At 39.8% G+C, this 17240-nt stretch overlaps 1 protein-coding gene and 1 pseudogene across 3 annotated transcripts in view; both read left to right on the forward strand.

The window, feature by feature from the left end:
* DHX35 (DEAH-box helicase 35) overlaps positions 1 to 17240 on the forward strand; it is a 69863-nt gene that overhangs the window by 15228 nt on the left and 37395 nt on the right. For all 3 annotated transcript variants that reach the window (XR_011489624.1, XM_020909087.2, XM_070472626.1), the window contains exons 4-8: positions 4022 to 4099; positions 9596 to 9700; positions 12116 to 12177; positions 13000 to 13069; positions 15232 to 15291. Coding sequence is in view for 2 of the 3 variants with exons in the window: in XM_020909087.2 (XP_020764746.1) it covers positions 4022 to 4099; positions 9596 to 9700; positions 12116 to 12177; positions 13000 to 13069; positions 15232 to 15291 (375 nt within the window). In the remaining variant the exon portion in view is untranslated. The remainder of the gene's footprint in view (positions 1 to 4021; positions 4100 to 9595; positions 9701 to 12115; positions 12178 to 12999; positions 13070 to 15231; positions 15292 to 17240) is intronic.
* Positions 10755 to 10850, forward strand: LOC139036874 (small nucleolar RNA U3; annotated as a pseudogene).

Genomic DNA, 17240 nt, shown 5'->3' on the forward strand with positions numbered 1-17240 from the left:
ACTGAAGGTCATGGCAAGAATATGAAGCAAGTTTTTGTCAACAAACTATTTTGCTAGATTTATGTAATACCTTTCCTTGGAAAAGTACAGCATGCCCTAGCACCCTGCACCAGTTTTGAAATTTCACAAACTGTATGTGGAAGCTAGATGATTTTTTTTTTTTTCTAGAGCTCTGTCAAAACAGTGGACTGTGAAAACAAGTTCTTTGCTATAATTTTTATTAAAGTTTTCAGTGGAGTTCTTCCTAATCCCACAGTTCAACAAGAAGACCAGATTTGATGACGCTTAAAAAGAGCAGAGAGAACTGAGATGGAATTCAACAGTCTCCCTCTGTGACACCCCCTTTTGATGTCCACACTATACCTACATTTGCAGCATCTTTATATTTCCACTTGTCAGCAACCATAAGCAAGCAGAAGTCTGAATCTCAGGTCTGTTGAGAGATTGGCTTCATGGTCAGTTTTATTATCATAGACTGTTTTTCTTTCTCTTAACACTACTACTAAGAGATTGACTGCAAGTGAGTGTATTTTATTTTGGATGGTAGAATTGTGTCCTGGATATGTGGCTTTGGTTTGTTGAGCTTGAATCCTAACTCTTAGATTTTTATCTGTGTCCTTGGACAAGTCCTATGACCTGTTTGTTTCCTCATCTCTAAATTGTTGATGATGCTGGTACCTTCTGAATTGGATTTGTTGTGAGGATTAAACTGGGTTATGCATGCCAGACGGTTGCTGACACTTAGTGATGTGCTAGGTGAGTCTTAGCCATTATTTTTATAGTTCTCTTTCTGCATTTGTGTTGATTGGGGTGATTGGTAGTATTTTGTATTCAATGCAAGAGAGAGAAACTTCACAGTTTTTATGACAAAAAACCTACATTATCTAAAACAATTTGTTCCTTATAGTCATTTTTAAATTATTATCTTTAGCTAATTTTAGACTAATAGGAAAGTTGCAAAAGTAATACAAAATTCCCCTACACCCCTTACATCACTTCCCATACATGATATAGTAATCAAAAGTAGGACATTAATAATACCAGTAGCTAGACTGTAAGTCTTAATTAAATCTCATCAATTTTCCCACCAGTGTTCTTTCTCAGAAGATCCAGATTCTTGCATTGGATTTAGTTGTTATTTCTCCCTGGTCTCCTGCAGTCTGTGAGAGTTTCTCAGTTTTTCTTCATCTCTTATGATCATGACATTTTTGAAGAGTACTGAGCATTTATTTTATAGAGTGTTCCTCAGTTTGGGTTTATGTGATGTTTTCTCATGATTAGAATGAGCTTGCATTTTTGGCAAGACTCCCATAGAAAATGATGTGTCCTTATTAGTGTCTTGTATCAAGAGGGCTGAAATATTAAAAAGCTTCATCTCTGATGAGGTTAATATGATCACTGTTAAGGTCCCAGGTTTCACCTGTAAAGTTACTGTTTTTCCCTTTGTAGTTGTCAGTATCTTGGAGGAGATATTTTTAGATTGCAAATATTCTGCTCCTTTCAAACTGTCACCTACTAGTTTTAGCATCCCTCAGTGGATCCCTCAGCAGTTATTCAGGTTTTTGCCTAATGATGATGTTCTCTATTCCTTTTCCCTTCTGCCTTTATTAAGTGAAATCTGTAAGGAAGAATTCTCCTTTCTCCTTCGTTTATTTATCCAGTTATTTGTGTATATCAGCATGGACTCATGGTGATTTCTTTTGTTGTATGGGTTAAAACCCAATGCTGTCATTATTTATTGTGTTGGTCAAAGTGGTCCAGCTTTGGTCATTAGGAGCTCCTTGTATTTGGCTCTGGTGTTCTTTCTAAAAGACTCCATTCATTTTTGAACACTTCCTTACTTTCTAGTAACAGAAGGTATTTCACGCTTATCTTTTATTTTTCCTGCACTAACCTTGGTGTCAACCACCTCTCCAAGGAGCCCTGGTTCCTCTTATTGGGAAATGCTGTTTAAAAATCAATATTTTGGTGCTAGAGTGCTTACTATTACAGAGGTGTCTTTGCTATAAGTCTCAGTGGGCAGACTCAGTGGGCAGACTTAGGACTTCCTTAACTATGTACATATGTTATATATATATAATATATATTAAATACATATAATATACTTATTAAAGTGAAGGTGAAAGTCACTCAGTCATGTCCTACTCTTTGCGACCCCATGGACTATACAGTCCATGGAATTCTCCAGGCCAGAATATTGGAGTGGGTAACCTTTCCCTTCTCCAGGGGATCTTCCCAACCCAGGAATCGAACTAAGGTCTCCTGCATTGCAGGCGGCTTCTTTATCGGCTGAGCCACAAGGGAAGCCCAGGAATACTGGAGTGGGTGGCCTGTCCCTTCTCCAGCAGATCTTCCTGACCCAGGAATCGAACTGGGGTCTCCTGCATTGCAGGCGGATTCTTTACCAGCTGAGCTATCAGTGAAGTATTAAATTCCTACGTAAAAACACTTATTATATATCTGTGCCAATCTGTATATGTTAAAAATCACAATTTATGCTGATACTTCACTGATTCCAGTCTAACAGCATAGGACTCATTCCAGCCTTTCCTTATCTGTAACTCTTCTTCCATAGTGAGAAACGCCATCCTCATCGTCTGCAATGTATTTATTTATTTGTTGAACTCTCAGTTCAGTTCAGTAGCTCAGTCATGTCCGACTCTTTGCAACCCCATGGACTGCAGCACACCAGGCTTTCCTATTTATCACCAACTCCTGGAGTTTGCTCAAACTCATGTCCATCGAGTCAGTGATGCCATCCAACCATCTGTCGTCCCCTTCTCCTGCCTTCAATCTTTCCCAGCATCAGGGTCTTTTCCAGTGAGTCAGTTGTTCGCATCAGGTGGCCAAACTCTAGTGAACACATAAAATAGCTCCAGAATTGCTAGCCCATACCCCTGACATTTACTAACTGGATTGTAGCATTGAGGTACTGTTCTTTTTGTCATTGACTTTCAGTTAAGATTCTGTTTTCCAATATCCTAGGTTAATTTACTTCTCCACCCTCTTCGGGGTGGTCAGTTATTCATTTGTAATACAGATAGGGTCATTTGTTAGTGTTTGCATTTCTTTTTGGTTTCCCTCGAATCCTGGTTGCTTTCTTGGTGTATTTATTTGGGTATTTGAAGAGTGCCTTGCAGCGTGACTGTGGTTCTGAGAGTCCAGGCCGCTCACAGAGGTCTGCTCAGGACATTGCCACTCCGTGTCTCTGCTGGCCTGTTCCAGTTTCTCCCCTTTCCTCCCCTTTTCACCCCTTTCCTACCGATCCGCCTCAGAAAGCCATTCTCTTTCATTTCTAGTTTGCCCTTCCTTTTGAACAAATAAGCGGATGCATGTAATAGTATTTTTAATCTTTTTGTTTCTGTTATAGAAGTAATATATGTATTTATTTTAAAACAATTTCGACATTACAAAAACATGTACCTGTGCTAACCACTGTTAACCCATTTTAGATTTAAAAGCATATAATCAAATAATTAAGAAATGTTTCTTATGTAGCAAATAAATACATAAATTAGATAATCTAATGTATACAGATATCTAATGGAATACTTGCATGTATTTAAAATCTAATTTTTTGCAATGACGTATGTTTTATTGGTCTTTTTAAAAATTGCAATTATTTTTAGTTACTCTGGTTAAAATATTTTGTATGGTTGATGTTCATTGAACTGTCTATGTATGTACTTTAAAATTCTTTGTTCTACAGATTTAGCAGTGTTTTGAGGGACCAATGGATAGTTTTTTTATTCCTTGAGGCAGCTGAAGTATGGAGACATTTTATAAGACGGGGGAGTTAGAATGTTGAATTTATTATGCATGTGCTATGAACTTAAAGCAAATGACCTTACATTTCCAAACCTCAAATCCCTCATTTGCAAAATAATTTTAAAAATATCTGCTGAAATAAGAACCATCTGTTATTTCCTTTCTCAGTAATTTCAGTCCAGGGTCATCCTGGGGTAGATTGTTTCTGGTGAAGTGGTGTCAGGTGTGTGCTGAAACATGATTTTATTTGCAGTACCTGGCAGAAGCTGGCTGGACGGCCGAAGGAAGAGTGGTGGGAGTCACCCAACCCCGGAGAGTTGCTGCTGTTACAGTGAGTTTCCTTTTTGCTGGAAGCACTCTGTCTGTGTCTTCTGTTTCAGTGGCTTCTTTTTTCTTCTTTCCTACAAGCTCCAGATGAGTATGACACTGCTCCTTAAGAATTTAATTCTTCAACTTAAAAAGAACTATGATCTGATTATTTTTGTAAAATTGATCCCTGTACATTATGAATTTTTATGTAATAATAAATTACTAAAGTCAAACAGAAAAAGTAATTAGGAAAAAAACCCCAAATCTCACCACATAGCAAAGACAGTGTGAATGTTTGTGAGCATCATTTTAAGCTTCATTTTATGTTTAGATAAATAGTTGGCTAGATGGATAGAAATCATTTTATAAAAATGGGTTCGTAGCCATATATTTGCTTTTGCTGTATTTAACAAAAGAAGAAACTGCATTGAAATAGGAACTTTGGAGTACTGAACTTTGGGTAAGTATTTGTTCAGCACAGGAGAAGTTATTAAAGCTTGAAAGTGAAGAAAAAGGATTACAGAAAGCTTTAGAAGGTTACTTATTTTTGGAACTATGTTATAGGTAGTTGCCTATTATAAAAGAAGCATAAATTAGCATGCTTATTCTTTCCACCTTTCTTTCCTCCATTTGTGATAAATTCCGAACTATAATTTTAATTTCAAGATTATAAGTACATGTTCTTTTCTGTAATCATAACTCCCACAGGCATTTAACTTTAATTCTAGTTTAATAATTGCTAATTATTTTCCATGGTTTTGCCAACCTTGAGCTGCTCATTTCACTTTTTTTTTTTTGTACTTTACTTCTTGATTGGTTGAATTGTATATGCCTGAGAATGTCTGATTGTGGTCTTATTCTTGATTTGCACTCTGTAAGAGCCCTATAGGCATTGCCCTGCTGCCTTTGGGCCTCAAGCATCACTGTATAGAAATAGTTTGAGGTCTGAGGTCCAGCGGAGCCCCCCTCGCCTTCCAGGCTTACTTCTTCTGCTTGAATGCTTGTAATATTGCTATTTCATTGGGATATGTCTTGATGCTGATTGCGATTTCATTGAGATACGTTTTGATGCTGAAATAGAAGATGACAGAACAATCAAATTGTTAAAACAGTTTTTAAATTTAACAGTTTAACAATTGTTAAAAATTAACAATTTTTCTTAAATTTTTCTTCCACATTTTTTCTTAAATGTGGAAGAACTTTTAATCTTCACATTAAATCTCTTTATATCAGGGCAGGTTTTCTTCCGTTATATCTTGGCATACTTTTCTGTACCATTTATTTTTTTTCTCTTTTCTAAGAGCACCAATTAAGTGTGTATTAGATTGCCTTTGTGTCTTTTTAGTATTTATCACTATCTCTGGGATCATCGCCTTTCCAGTTTGTTTTGTGATATTTCTTTAAGCCTGTCCAAAGTGTTCATGATTGTTTTAGTCAGATTTATTCGATTTTGTTTTCTTTGCATCTCTACCTGGGTCTCATAGTCACTTCTTTGAATGCTTTTTTTTTTTTTTCCTCTACTAGAGAAGTGAATATTTAAAATGGGAGGTGATATTACATTACAAATCTTAAAAACTGATAATATAAAAAGAAAAACCCTGATAATACCACCACCATTAAAAAAAAAACAGAAAATAACATAGTATTTTTATTAATTAACTGTCCTACACATTTCTGTAAATCTTTTTTCGTGCAATTTTTGGCTCTGTCCCCACTGAGCACCTCTTTACCTGATGGTTTTCTATTGTTTTTCCCTCAGTGAGAGTAGAACAGTATTTTAGTGTCTCTAGTGCGGGTGATTCAGCTTTGCTTTGTGTTGTTGATACTGCACTGATACTAGAGAAGCTCCTTTAGCTTTGTAACTGACATTTTTAGCATTGTGTAAATTAGGGGGATTGTCTTCATGTTTGGGAAAAGCCTCTCTCTAGTTTCTTTCAGGGCCAGGCTGTGAGATGTGGAGGATGTCCACAGGTTGATTTTTCTGATCTGTCCGTTTGAGACCTTGTTTCTCCTCGACCCTGCTGTGACTTTATCTCTTCTTTATGCTGTTTTAGCTTAAGCTTGTGATTTTTTTTGAAACTGGATTTCTTTGGCTGAGTTCTGTCTCTCTGGGTAATACTTTTATAGTTTATTTTTTCTTTTAAACCTGATTACTTGTTTTTGGCTGCCCTGGGTCTTTGTTGCTGTGCGGGCTTTTCTCTGGTTGTGAGAAGTGGGGGCCACTCTTCGTCGCAGTGCAGCTTCTCATCGCAGTTGCCTCTCCTGTTGCTGAGCTTGGGGTCCGGGGTGTGTGCGCTTCAGTGGTTGCAGCACACAGGCTCAGTAGTTGTGGCTCCAGGGCTTATCCTCTGTGGCACGTGGCATTTTCTCGGACCAGGGATCGATCCCATGTCCCTTGCACTGGCAGGCGGATTCCTGTCCACTGTGTCACCAAAGTCCCCAGAATGCCTTTATTTTGACATCTCTACCTGGACAAGAAATTAATTCTGTCTCCTTGAGTTATTTTTCCTCTGTATTAACTTTTAATTACTTCATTATTCTTTACCCCCAAAGTTCGCTTTCTACTTGTCTTCTAGTTAGACATCACTGATGAACATTTTCCAATTTCTTCTGTGTATCTAAAAATGGAAGTAGTGGTTTGGCAACTTGACTACAACATTAGATTTAGCCTTTGATGTCATGAAAGATGATTCACTTACTTAAAACATTCGAGCAATTTTTTCTGTTTGTGGTTTGGAATCCCAGCTCTTAATCAGTTTGCATTTTTCCTCCAAATTTGTAGCCATGGATAATTTCCATGAGACCACATGCTTTCTCTTAGAGGACAAAGAGTATATAAATTAGCCTAGTAGTATTAATAGAGCTGTCAAGTTTGAAATGCTCCATCTCCACAAGTACTTTTGTGTGCAGACTAAAATCCGAAAACAATGTCAGAGCCGAAGAACAGATGGCACAAGCCACGGCCTGATCTCATAAGGTAGCTCCTTAATGAGCATTTCACTGGACTCCTGGTCTGGGTTAGACTTCACGAACAGGCCCTGCCTGGGCCTGTGATTCAGGACAAGTGCTAAGCTTGTCTGTTTTCAGTTTCTTGCTTTGTAAAAGACGGTCTCTTGCCCACCTAATGGACTGGGTGCATGTTTAATAAGATACATTTTGTGAAAGCTTGGAGCACAGCACCTTCACTTAGGAGGTGCTCGGTCATTGGTGGTTAGTCTTTCTTTTCTTTTATACAAGTCTTCATTGAATTTGTTATAGTATTGCTTCTGTTCTGTGTTTTGGTTTTTTTGGCTGAGAGGCATGTGGGGTCTCAGCTCTCGGACTAGGGAGTGAACCCACACTCTCTGTGTTAGAATGCAAAGTCTTGACCACTGGATTGCCGGGGAAGTGTCCCTGGTTTTCTTTTGACCTCCTTTTTCCTATATCTGTTTGTTCTATCAAAAAACCAGTATTTATCCCATCTAATTGATGAGTTTATTGGGAATAGAACTTATACAGTAGAGGTAAAAAAAAAATTCCCTAAAAAAGCCCATAGAATATGGCTTTTCAGATGTCTAGTGGTATGACCATACATAAAATTTCTGAAAAGGAACTTGAAAATAAAATCCATTTTATAGCAAATGTATACAAATAGTGAATAAATGTTTGGCTTCATAAAATGATCACATTTTTATGGAGAGGTTGGTTCCTTTATGCTCACTTTTACAAGCTGGTTTTCCCCATAAGCTCCAGTATCTGTATGCACACACTCTCTGTGCCAGTTTTTAAGATTTACAGTTTAATGATCTGTGGGGTTGGAATTGAAACAATAACAATAACAAAACTCTCCTGGTGAAATACTGGTTATTGGGAGCTGTAATCTCCAGAGGTAGAGCAGTGTAGGATGTATTTCTGGTTTCATAAGATGTTTTGAAAGATTCCGTGGTGCATACCAGCTGCTTGATGATAGATTCTGTCGTGGCCTCTGAGATCTGTAATTTCAAGTCACTGGGCAGGGCCACTTTCTGGTCCTCACCTGCTCTTCAGTTTCTTAAACGCTGATGGTCAGATAACGCCTAGTGTGCTCGGCTCGAAGCACTGGATGCAGGGAGCCTCTGAACTCCTGGACCTGGGGCTGCTGCAGCCCAGTGGCTGATGCTGAAAGCTCTGCGTCAGACGTGCCCTGTGTCAGCTTATGATCCAAACTCAGGACGCAGGGACTAGGTGGCGAGGCTGCCTCGCCTGTGAAAGGAGGAGACAGGATGCTGGGGGTTGGTTGGTAGAGTTCCCGGGAAAGCTCTATATAATTTTGCTTCCCTTTGGGTCTTTTTTAGTTAGATAGTTTACATAATGAGCACTAAACCCTTTATTTTCTTTCAAGGTAAACTAAGTTCTAAGTGTTGTTGCTCTTCTACTTTTATGTTTATTCATTTTATCAGATATTTTTTAAAATTTATTTTTTTTTTAAAGTATCCAGCAATTTTGTTTATTCATTCTTTTTTTTTAATTTGGTTGCATCACATGCCATGTGGGATCCTAGTTCCCCATCCAGGGATCAAACCCACACCTCTTACATTGGAATCTTGGCGTCCTAACCACTGGACTGCCAGGGAAGTCCCCAGATATTTTCTGTTATTAAGTTAATAGCCTATGAATGGCCTTCTGGAGTAATAGATCTTACAGCTGGATTCTTTTTTATCTTTCCTACCCTCACCTTCGTTTTATTTTTCCTACCCTCACCTTTCATTTGTTATATATTGGTAGGTAAAAAATGTGTCTATACTTTATGGTCTTCATAGTAGGTTTTGTTTTTTTTTAAATTATGTTAACTTGGAGCCTTCATTAACTTTCTCATCTCATCTTTCATGTAAAGATTTTTTAACCTGCATTCTTAACCTTTTAGTAGTTTTGGTAGCTGGGACATTGTTACAAGTCATTTTAGATTATCTTGCTCTGAAAATGTTGTTCTTTTGTCTCCAAAGAGAAAATGAACGTAACCAAATGTTGAATTTGGTCATTCTTGTTCTTTTGCCTTCCTGGTCCTGTGGAAGTTGTTTTATTTCAAGGCATAAAGACATGGAAATTTGTCCCTAGTTGGTATGCTAAAGAAAGCTTTAGGAAAAGGATGAATCTTGAAGTTTCTTCTTTTTCCCTTTTTGCTTCAGCCACCAGGAAACCTGGAGCTGAATTTGTGGCTCAACTTAAATAACTTTGGCATATCTGTGTTGTAAAAATTTTCTCATTGGCTTTGACCTTTTGAATTTTATCTATAATTTCTTTGATCCTGATCTGTAACCTTTTTACATGATTCTATTTTTATTCCATACTTACTGTTTTATAAGTTGCCTCAAGTCAACATAAAGTTGATCGTTGTAAAGATTATCACACTAGTTCTCTGCTAACCTGCCCCTTCTCTTTTCATTTTCCACTGTGTTCAGCATGGTGTTTAAAAAATAAGTGACCTTTAGATTTTCCATAGTATGTGCTCTGGGCAGTAATTTCTATGTCTCTATTTTCAGCATGATCTTTCTTCCCAAAGGTTGCAGGGAGAGTGGCTGAGGAAAGGGGTGCAGTGCTGGGCCATGAGGTGGGCTATTGCATCCGCTTTGATGACTGCACCAACCCGCTGGCCACGAGAATTAAGGTGAGGTTCACAACTGCTTTCCTACTGTAAATAAGGAAGAAGATTATCTGGGGAGAGGTAAAAACACACAGCCAGTGCTGCTGACTAAGCCTCTGATGCCATGACAGAAAGTGTATGAGAGCATCCTGGCCCTCAGGGAAGTCAGCCTGGGAGGTGCAGAGCTCTTTCTGTGTCCTCACGTCTTAGCCCAGAAAGGACTTTGGAGGTCGAGTTACGCCCTTGGTTCTTCAGGTGAAGAGGTTGAGGACCTGGGAGGTTGAGCGACCTGCCTGACGTCATGTGCCCATCGGTGGTGGAACCAGAGCTCAAAGCTGTCCTTTCTCATGTGTGTTTTATTGTTTTTCCCCACCAATCCACGTAGCTGTCTAAATATAGAAACTTACCTATAAAAGACTTAAAAACAGGGACAAATAGTATAAATTGATAAAGTGTAGAATTCACAAATGTTATTTGTGCTAATTAGCGCTGGCCCATTTTCACATGATAATGGATTTTATGTGTGTTCTTTGACCTTGTTGCTACTATTAAAATAATTAGCATCATAGAATCAGGGTACAGTTAGCTCAGCAGTGTCTACTGTGTACCACTGTGTGAATCAGTCTCTTCAGATAGTGCTGGAAGCAATGGATGAAAATGCTTTGATGGAGAGAAACAAACGCTGTATAATATCACCTATGTGTGGAATCTAAAAAATAAAACAAACTAGTGAATATAGCAAGAAAGAAGCAGACTCACAGACACAGAGAACAAATTTGTGGTTAGCTGTGGAGAGAGGAAGGAGGAGGGGCAGCACAGGGCTAGGAGCTTAGGGAGCACAACGACTCTGCAGGGATGAGCCTCAGGGATACATCATGCCAAATGGGGACCATGGCCAGTGTTTTATAATACCTGTGACTGGAGCGTAATCTTCAAAACTTGTGAACCACTATATTGTGCACCTGTGGCTTATATAATATTGTACATGAATTATACTTCAGTAATAAAAATTTTTTAAGTTAAAAAAAAAGAAAATGCTTTGATGAAATAAACATTCGTTATTAGAATCTCAGTGACGAGGACTATACTTTCAGGGATCATTTCTATAGTTGGTTACTGGAGAAGTTTCTCTGATCGTGTAGAATCTCAGTTACCTCTCGGTTTGCAGCAGAGGAACTGAAACTAGTTAGATGATCTAAATGCAGTGATTTGTAAAAATGCAAATTTGCAAAAATGCAAAATTTCTAAATTTCTGTATTTTCTTACCTTTGACATTCATTTTGCTAGGTAAGGGATTGATTCTTCTATACCACCAAATGCATTTACACTAGCTAATTTTTAGGTAGCTTTTAGTGACTTGCATAATCAGTGACTCTCTTTAGAGAGTCTTCTATGAGAAGTTTCGTGTTCCCTTTGGTAATGGTTTCCAGACACTCAGCCCCCGACTGATGGGCTGTCGGTGGCACGTTCTCACTTGCACTTCTATGTGTATGTGTGGCGGCTCGTATCAGGTCCAAGAAAAATACGATGGACATGCACCCTGCTTTAAAAAACGAAACAAAAAGGAAAAATACTAAGATACAGCCTGTGAGGGAAATATTTAGCTTTGTTAAACGACTGACTTGTTTTGGGGTGAGAATAACAGCATCTAGCTGTTAACTGCGTTTTTCTAAAGCATATTCATAGACACTCCTTAATCCTTAATGATAATATTAATAACTGACGTTCTTGAGCTCTCTGTGTGTGTGCTGGGGCCCTTGCTAAGCCCTGTACATGTGCACTGTACTCTCCCACTTAATTCTCACAGTAACCCTGTGAGACAGGTGCTTTTATTTTCTCCATTTTACAAATGAGGAGTTGGGCTCAGAGTGGGTAAGTAGCTTGCCCAGGGTTTGCACAGATAATAAGAGGAAGAGTGGAGATCTGACCCAGCAGCCGGCTGTGATAGCTTGTATTCCTAACCACAGCCCCAGTCAGCCTTCCTAAAATAATACCAGTTGAAGTTGAGGTTATTCACCTCAGGAGCTGCAAGTTTATGGTCCTCGGGACATTGTAGGAAGAGTGATCTCTGACTCAGGGGCATGCCCCTGGGCAGACCCAGGTTTGTCTGCAGTGTCTATTCATAGCAGTAGCCATCGTCCAGGCTCAGAGGAAGTGGGGCTTAGTCAAAACTCACAGAGCAAATGCAGGTAAAATTTGCAAATAGAGTTGCCAGCTCTTACCAAGGGTCCTGTGTTTAATATTTTGTTTGTAAACCATTCCATTGCTTGATAACCAAAATTTGGGAGTATTTTCTCACAGTCCTTAGTGGGATTTGTCTTGTACACACACTGGTGATGAGGTTGTATGTGTTTAGTTGGACTTGAACTCTTTGAAGGAAAGCCATGAATATACAGTGTAAATGAATTATTTCTAAACCTTTGTGTTTCTGTGTTTTAGTTTCTGACCGATGGAATGCTGGTCAGGGAAATGATGGTTGATCCATTATTAACAAAATACAGGTAAGTATATTTTTCCTGTGATAAGTTTCCTACAGTTTCAAAAATACACAAGTAGATTGAGGAGCAGTTGTGTTAATAGCTGGGATTCGTGACCACACTCAGCTTTCCCAAAGCTTCTCTCCTTCCTTTGGCTGTTGCGACCTCTGATGTTCTTTTCAGAATATATAGAGTCAAAACTGGGCTCATTAAAATCCCTGTCATTATTTGAACGATCTGTTGACTTGTTTTTATCTTGCTGAAGGGTGACTACAGAGGCACAGCACAGAACTGGGCAGCGATTTGTTGAATGTAACATGCAGAGTCCAAATAATTATTCACATTTTCCGTCTCCTTGTGGGTCTCTGTCCATTGCTCATCGTATAAAATGGTCCCACTCGGGCTCTGTGTATCCTGGGGAAGGATGTCATATTTAACTCCCTGGTACACATGTGGCATAGCCATGACCACGTGCCTCTTCGTGCTGTTTTATTCAGATTTTTAGTCTTTGGGTGGTTGGGCCTTATCTCAATTTTTATGTGCTCGGTGGGGCTATATGTTATATTGAAATTTAAAATCATGTATTAGATTCTGTTGGGATCCAGCATTGGTGGTAAAACTTTAAAAGTAGCAATAAATAACGGCATTTTCTTTACCAAGAAAAGTTGAAGTGCCCATTTTTATTAGCTTTAGAGTTACTGCCTTGTCAAAGAGGAGGTACTTGGTGTTAATTTTTGCTGCAAGGTGATCGGATGGGGGCTGAATCCCCAGCAGTCCCTTTGATGTCTGGATGGGCTTGTGCGGTGGTTGGTTTGATGCTCACTGAGATTGTCCCTCTGATTCTAGTGCCATCATGCTGGATGAAGCCCATGAGAGGACCTTGTACACCGACATTGCCATTGGTCTGCTGAAAAAGGTATATAGCTTTACTGCCAGACTTCTGGTTTTGTGTTTTTGTTTTGTTTGTTGTTTGATCAGGAAAGTCATTGTAGCAGTTTAGAAAATTCAGCAAAATACAGAGGAAAGAAATGAAAATTGTCGATCACCCTACTCATGCAGAGACATTCACCGTTAGAATTTTGGAATGTTTCCTTCTCTCCTTTCTCCTTTGTGTGTCTATTTATGTGCGTACTCATGCACCTGTTTTGGCCCAGTGGGGATTGGGTTGTTGTGCTCATGTGTATCTTGCATACTTCTCTTAGCGTTGCATAAGGATCATTTTCCTCTGTCATTCAATATTCTCTGAAGACATTTTTAATGGCTATATAGTCACATGTCTCTACCATAAAGTATTTGATGCCTCCATTACAGTTAGGCATCTGTATGGCTTCCAGATTTGAAATATTTTAAATAATGTTGCAGGAAGCACCCTTGTGGTTAAATCTGTTGGATATGTTTCTTTTCTGTCTTTTGCTAGATTTCAAGAATATCCCAGAGTAGAGAGAAGGGTTTAATGACCCTCATGTGCCCATAACCTGGCTTCAACAGTTATAACCCATGGCCGGTTTTGTTTCAACCTTACTTCTATCCTCTTCTCCCTTCCTATATTTTCTGGTTGTTTTCTTTGGGGATATTTCTGATCCCCAGAGTCTAGAGCAGGGTGATTAAAAGCCTGGACTCTGGGTCAGACTACCTGGGTTTAATTCTGAATGCTGAATTTGCTCATCGCTCAAATGGGGCTGATACCAAGTTTTTCTTTTTCTGTGCTGCTTTACTTTCCTATCCAATAGCCACTGGCCACTTTAGATTTAAATTAGTTGAAACAGAATAAAATAAAAAATTCATTTCTTTAGTCCCACTGGCTGTATTTCAAGGATTCTCTGGCCACATGCAGCTAGTGGCTACCACAGTGGGCAGAATCTTTAAGCATTCTCTTAGGTCTGCCCTATAACATCATTTGTTGTGAAACTTAGGTGATACAAAATGTTTAGGATGGCGCCTGACACAGGGCCATGAATAGACTGTGAGATACCTTTCCCTTGGGAGGATGTCTGCAGCTGAGTGAGGGGATGGTGGGCTGGATTTTAGAGGCCCCTAGCCTCTTTGTGTGGAGAAGGCAATGGCACCCCACCCCAGTACTCTTGCCTGGAAAATCCCGTGGATGGAGGGGCCTGGTGGGCTGCAGTCCATGGGGTCGCTAAGAGTCAGACACGGCTGAACGACTTCACTTTCACTTTTCACTTTCATGCATTGGAGAAGGAAATGGCAACCCACTCCAGTGTTCTTGCCTGGAGAATCTGAGAGACGGGGAGCCTGGTGGGCTGACATCTATGGGGTCACAGAGTCGGACACGACTGAAGTGACTTAGCAGCAGCAACAGCCTCTTTGTGCAGTGCACGTACTACACAACTATGCAGAGACCTTGGAATAGCACATAACTTACTCTATGCTAGCTGCTGCTGCTGTTGTTTTCATTATTAATTTATTTCTTGGCCAAACTTTTTGATACTTGTGAGGAACTATCCCACTCTGTTATTACCTTCTTAGGAATGATATAACAAGGGGGCCCATTTCACTGAATCTTTGCCAACACTGAAAATAAATTGTTGCCAGTGTGATGGATGAAACAATAATCTCATTGTTAACATTTTTTTACTATAATTTATTTGATCATTTCTCCTATGACCATTAATCATCTGTTTCTTTGAATAACTGTTAATATCTTTTATCCATATTTCTGTCTTGGTGTTATTATTTATTGTTTGATTTTTCATACTTTAACTGTATATACACAGATTCTGACTATTCAGAGACCCAGGTGTCAGTAAAAAAATGGTTTTACTTTTGGTAAATTCAAATTTGTGTCTTAAAGCTCCTTTATACTTTTTTCTTTTCTAATTTTTTGTTTTGGAAATTTTTTATTACTCACACATTTAGAAAGACTAGTATAATGAACTGCCCTTTCATCTGTTACTTAATAGTTACCAATTTGTGGTCAGTCTTGTTTCATCTTTAAGCTCCTCCCATCCCCCCACCCCCCTCCACACACTGGATTATTTTGTAATAAATTTCAGATATCAGATTATCTCATCTGTGTCACAGTGTTATCATTGTTTTTCTGCACGCCTTCTTTTTTAGATTCAGAAGAAGAGAGGGGATCTTCGACTGATTGTGGCTTCAGCCACTTTGGATGCAGAGGTAGGAGCATTTCCACTGTCATCCTCTGTCCCTGCTCAACATGGGGATTGCTGGTCATGTCCTTGGGAAGCTGCCTCCAGCTGGAGCTTATCTTCGGCAGGATGGCCTACCTCCTCATAGGGCCATCTGATGTCCTAGATTCCATGTCATCGGAGGAAGTTCCTTTTCAACTCGTGGGTGGAAATAGCCTGTAATTAATTGAGTTCATAATTACCTATTGTCTTGTTTCTCTACATGCTATATTTTCCCCCACACAGGCAGCTTCTTTTTATTACTCTTTTCAGTAGGAGGCTATACCTCTTGAATTTATGACTTTAGCATTTATATTTAGATTTTGGGAATACAATTAAAGTTTTCCCTGTACATATAGTAATTTTCACGTTACAGTTTTTTATGGCTAAGGGTACATTAGTTTTCATTATTGAAAAAAATTTTTATTGAAATAAGTTGATTTATGGCATTGTGTTAATTTCTGCTATACGTGTGTGTGTGTATATATATATATATACATGCAGTTTTTTAAAATATTCCTTTCCATATGGTTTATTACAGAATTCTGTATATAGTTCTCTGTGTTTAACAGTAGGACCTTGTTGTTTATCCATTCTATATATATAAATGCTAACATTGGCTAACCCCAACCTCCCACTCTGTCCCTCCCCCAACCCCCTCCCCCTTATTTTTCTGTCTTAATGACTAATATTTTAGTTCAGACAGCAGTTCAGCTCAACACATAATTTTGACCACTTGCTGTGTATGCACATGCAGACCACACACACACAGCTCACACACACACAAGCACAGTGCTGGCTACAGGTGATTCATACACCCCCCGACTGGTCAGGGAAGCAGACACATAAGTAGGTGTTTGCAGTTCAGTTTGTTCAAGGTGCTGAGACAGCCAGGGAGGGGGTGCTTTCTCTCTAGCCAGCTGGAGGGTGTCCAGAAGCTTTCACGGAGGAGAGACATCCCACCTAGGCTGGAAAGATGCACACAAGTCTGCTAGTTTTGTGGGGTGGGGAAGGGAGTCCTAGGCATGCAAAGAACCACGGGGGTGTGAAACGTGTGTTCAAAGGGCTGTGAGTCAAGTGTAAGGTGGGAGCCATATCTCGCTTGCAGCACCTGCTGGGGGGTCATCTGTCCCCCACCCGCAGTCATCCTTCCGACTTCTGCTTTCAGTTCCTGCAGTGCTCCTTACACGCCAGCCTCACCTTGCTTTTCTTCAGAGGGGTCTTAAGCATGCTTCTGCTCTTGGTGGGGGGAGCCCTCCTTTTAGACCATTCTTGCTTCAGATGTTCTCATGGCCTTGTACTCACTTCCTTCCAGTCTTGGTCAGGTATGAGCACCCAGAGAGCCTTCCCAGACCAGTGTCTACAGCCAAGCCCCTGTCGCTCTTCATTCTCTTGCTCTCCTCCTCGTTTCTGTTTAGCTCTTCTCTCTGGCTGCCATGATGTGCATATCTGCGTGTCTGTTGATTGTATGTCTCCCGTCACTAAAATGTAAACACTGTGAAGACTGGGACTTTGACTGTCTTACTCTACTTTATCCTTTTCATCTGAGACAGTGTCCGACACGGAGTAGGGACTGTGGATTGAATGAATTTTGATCGGGTGGAAAGGGATGGGAAATTCAGATGGGAGAGGCTGGGAGAGGTCAGATGATGGGGGAGCCTGCAGGCCACGTGAACTTCACCCTCTCACCTGGTCAGCAGCCCTAGCGTGTGTGTGGCTTGGCAGTGACTTGATCACATTTGTGGGGTTTTGTTTTGGCCGAGCTGGGTCTTTGTTGCTGCATGCAGGCTTTCTCTAGTTACGGTGAGCGGTGGCTACTGTTTAGTTGTGGTATGCGGGCTTCTCATTTCAGTGGCTTCTCTTGTTGTGAAACACTGGCTCTGGGCCTGCAGACTTCAGTAGTTGTGGTGCATGGGCTTAGTTGCTCTGTGGCAAGTG

The sequence above is a fragment of the Odocoileus virginianus genome, chromosome 9, assembly GCF_023699985.2.
Source record: "Odocoileus virginianus isolate 20LAN1187 ecotype Illinois chromosome 9, Ovbor_1.2, whole genome shotgun sequence".
Lineage (NCBI taxonomy): Eukaryota > Metazoa > Chordata > Mammalia > Artiodactyla > Cervidae > Odocoileus > Odocoileus virginianus.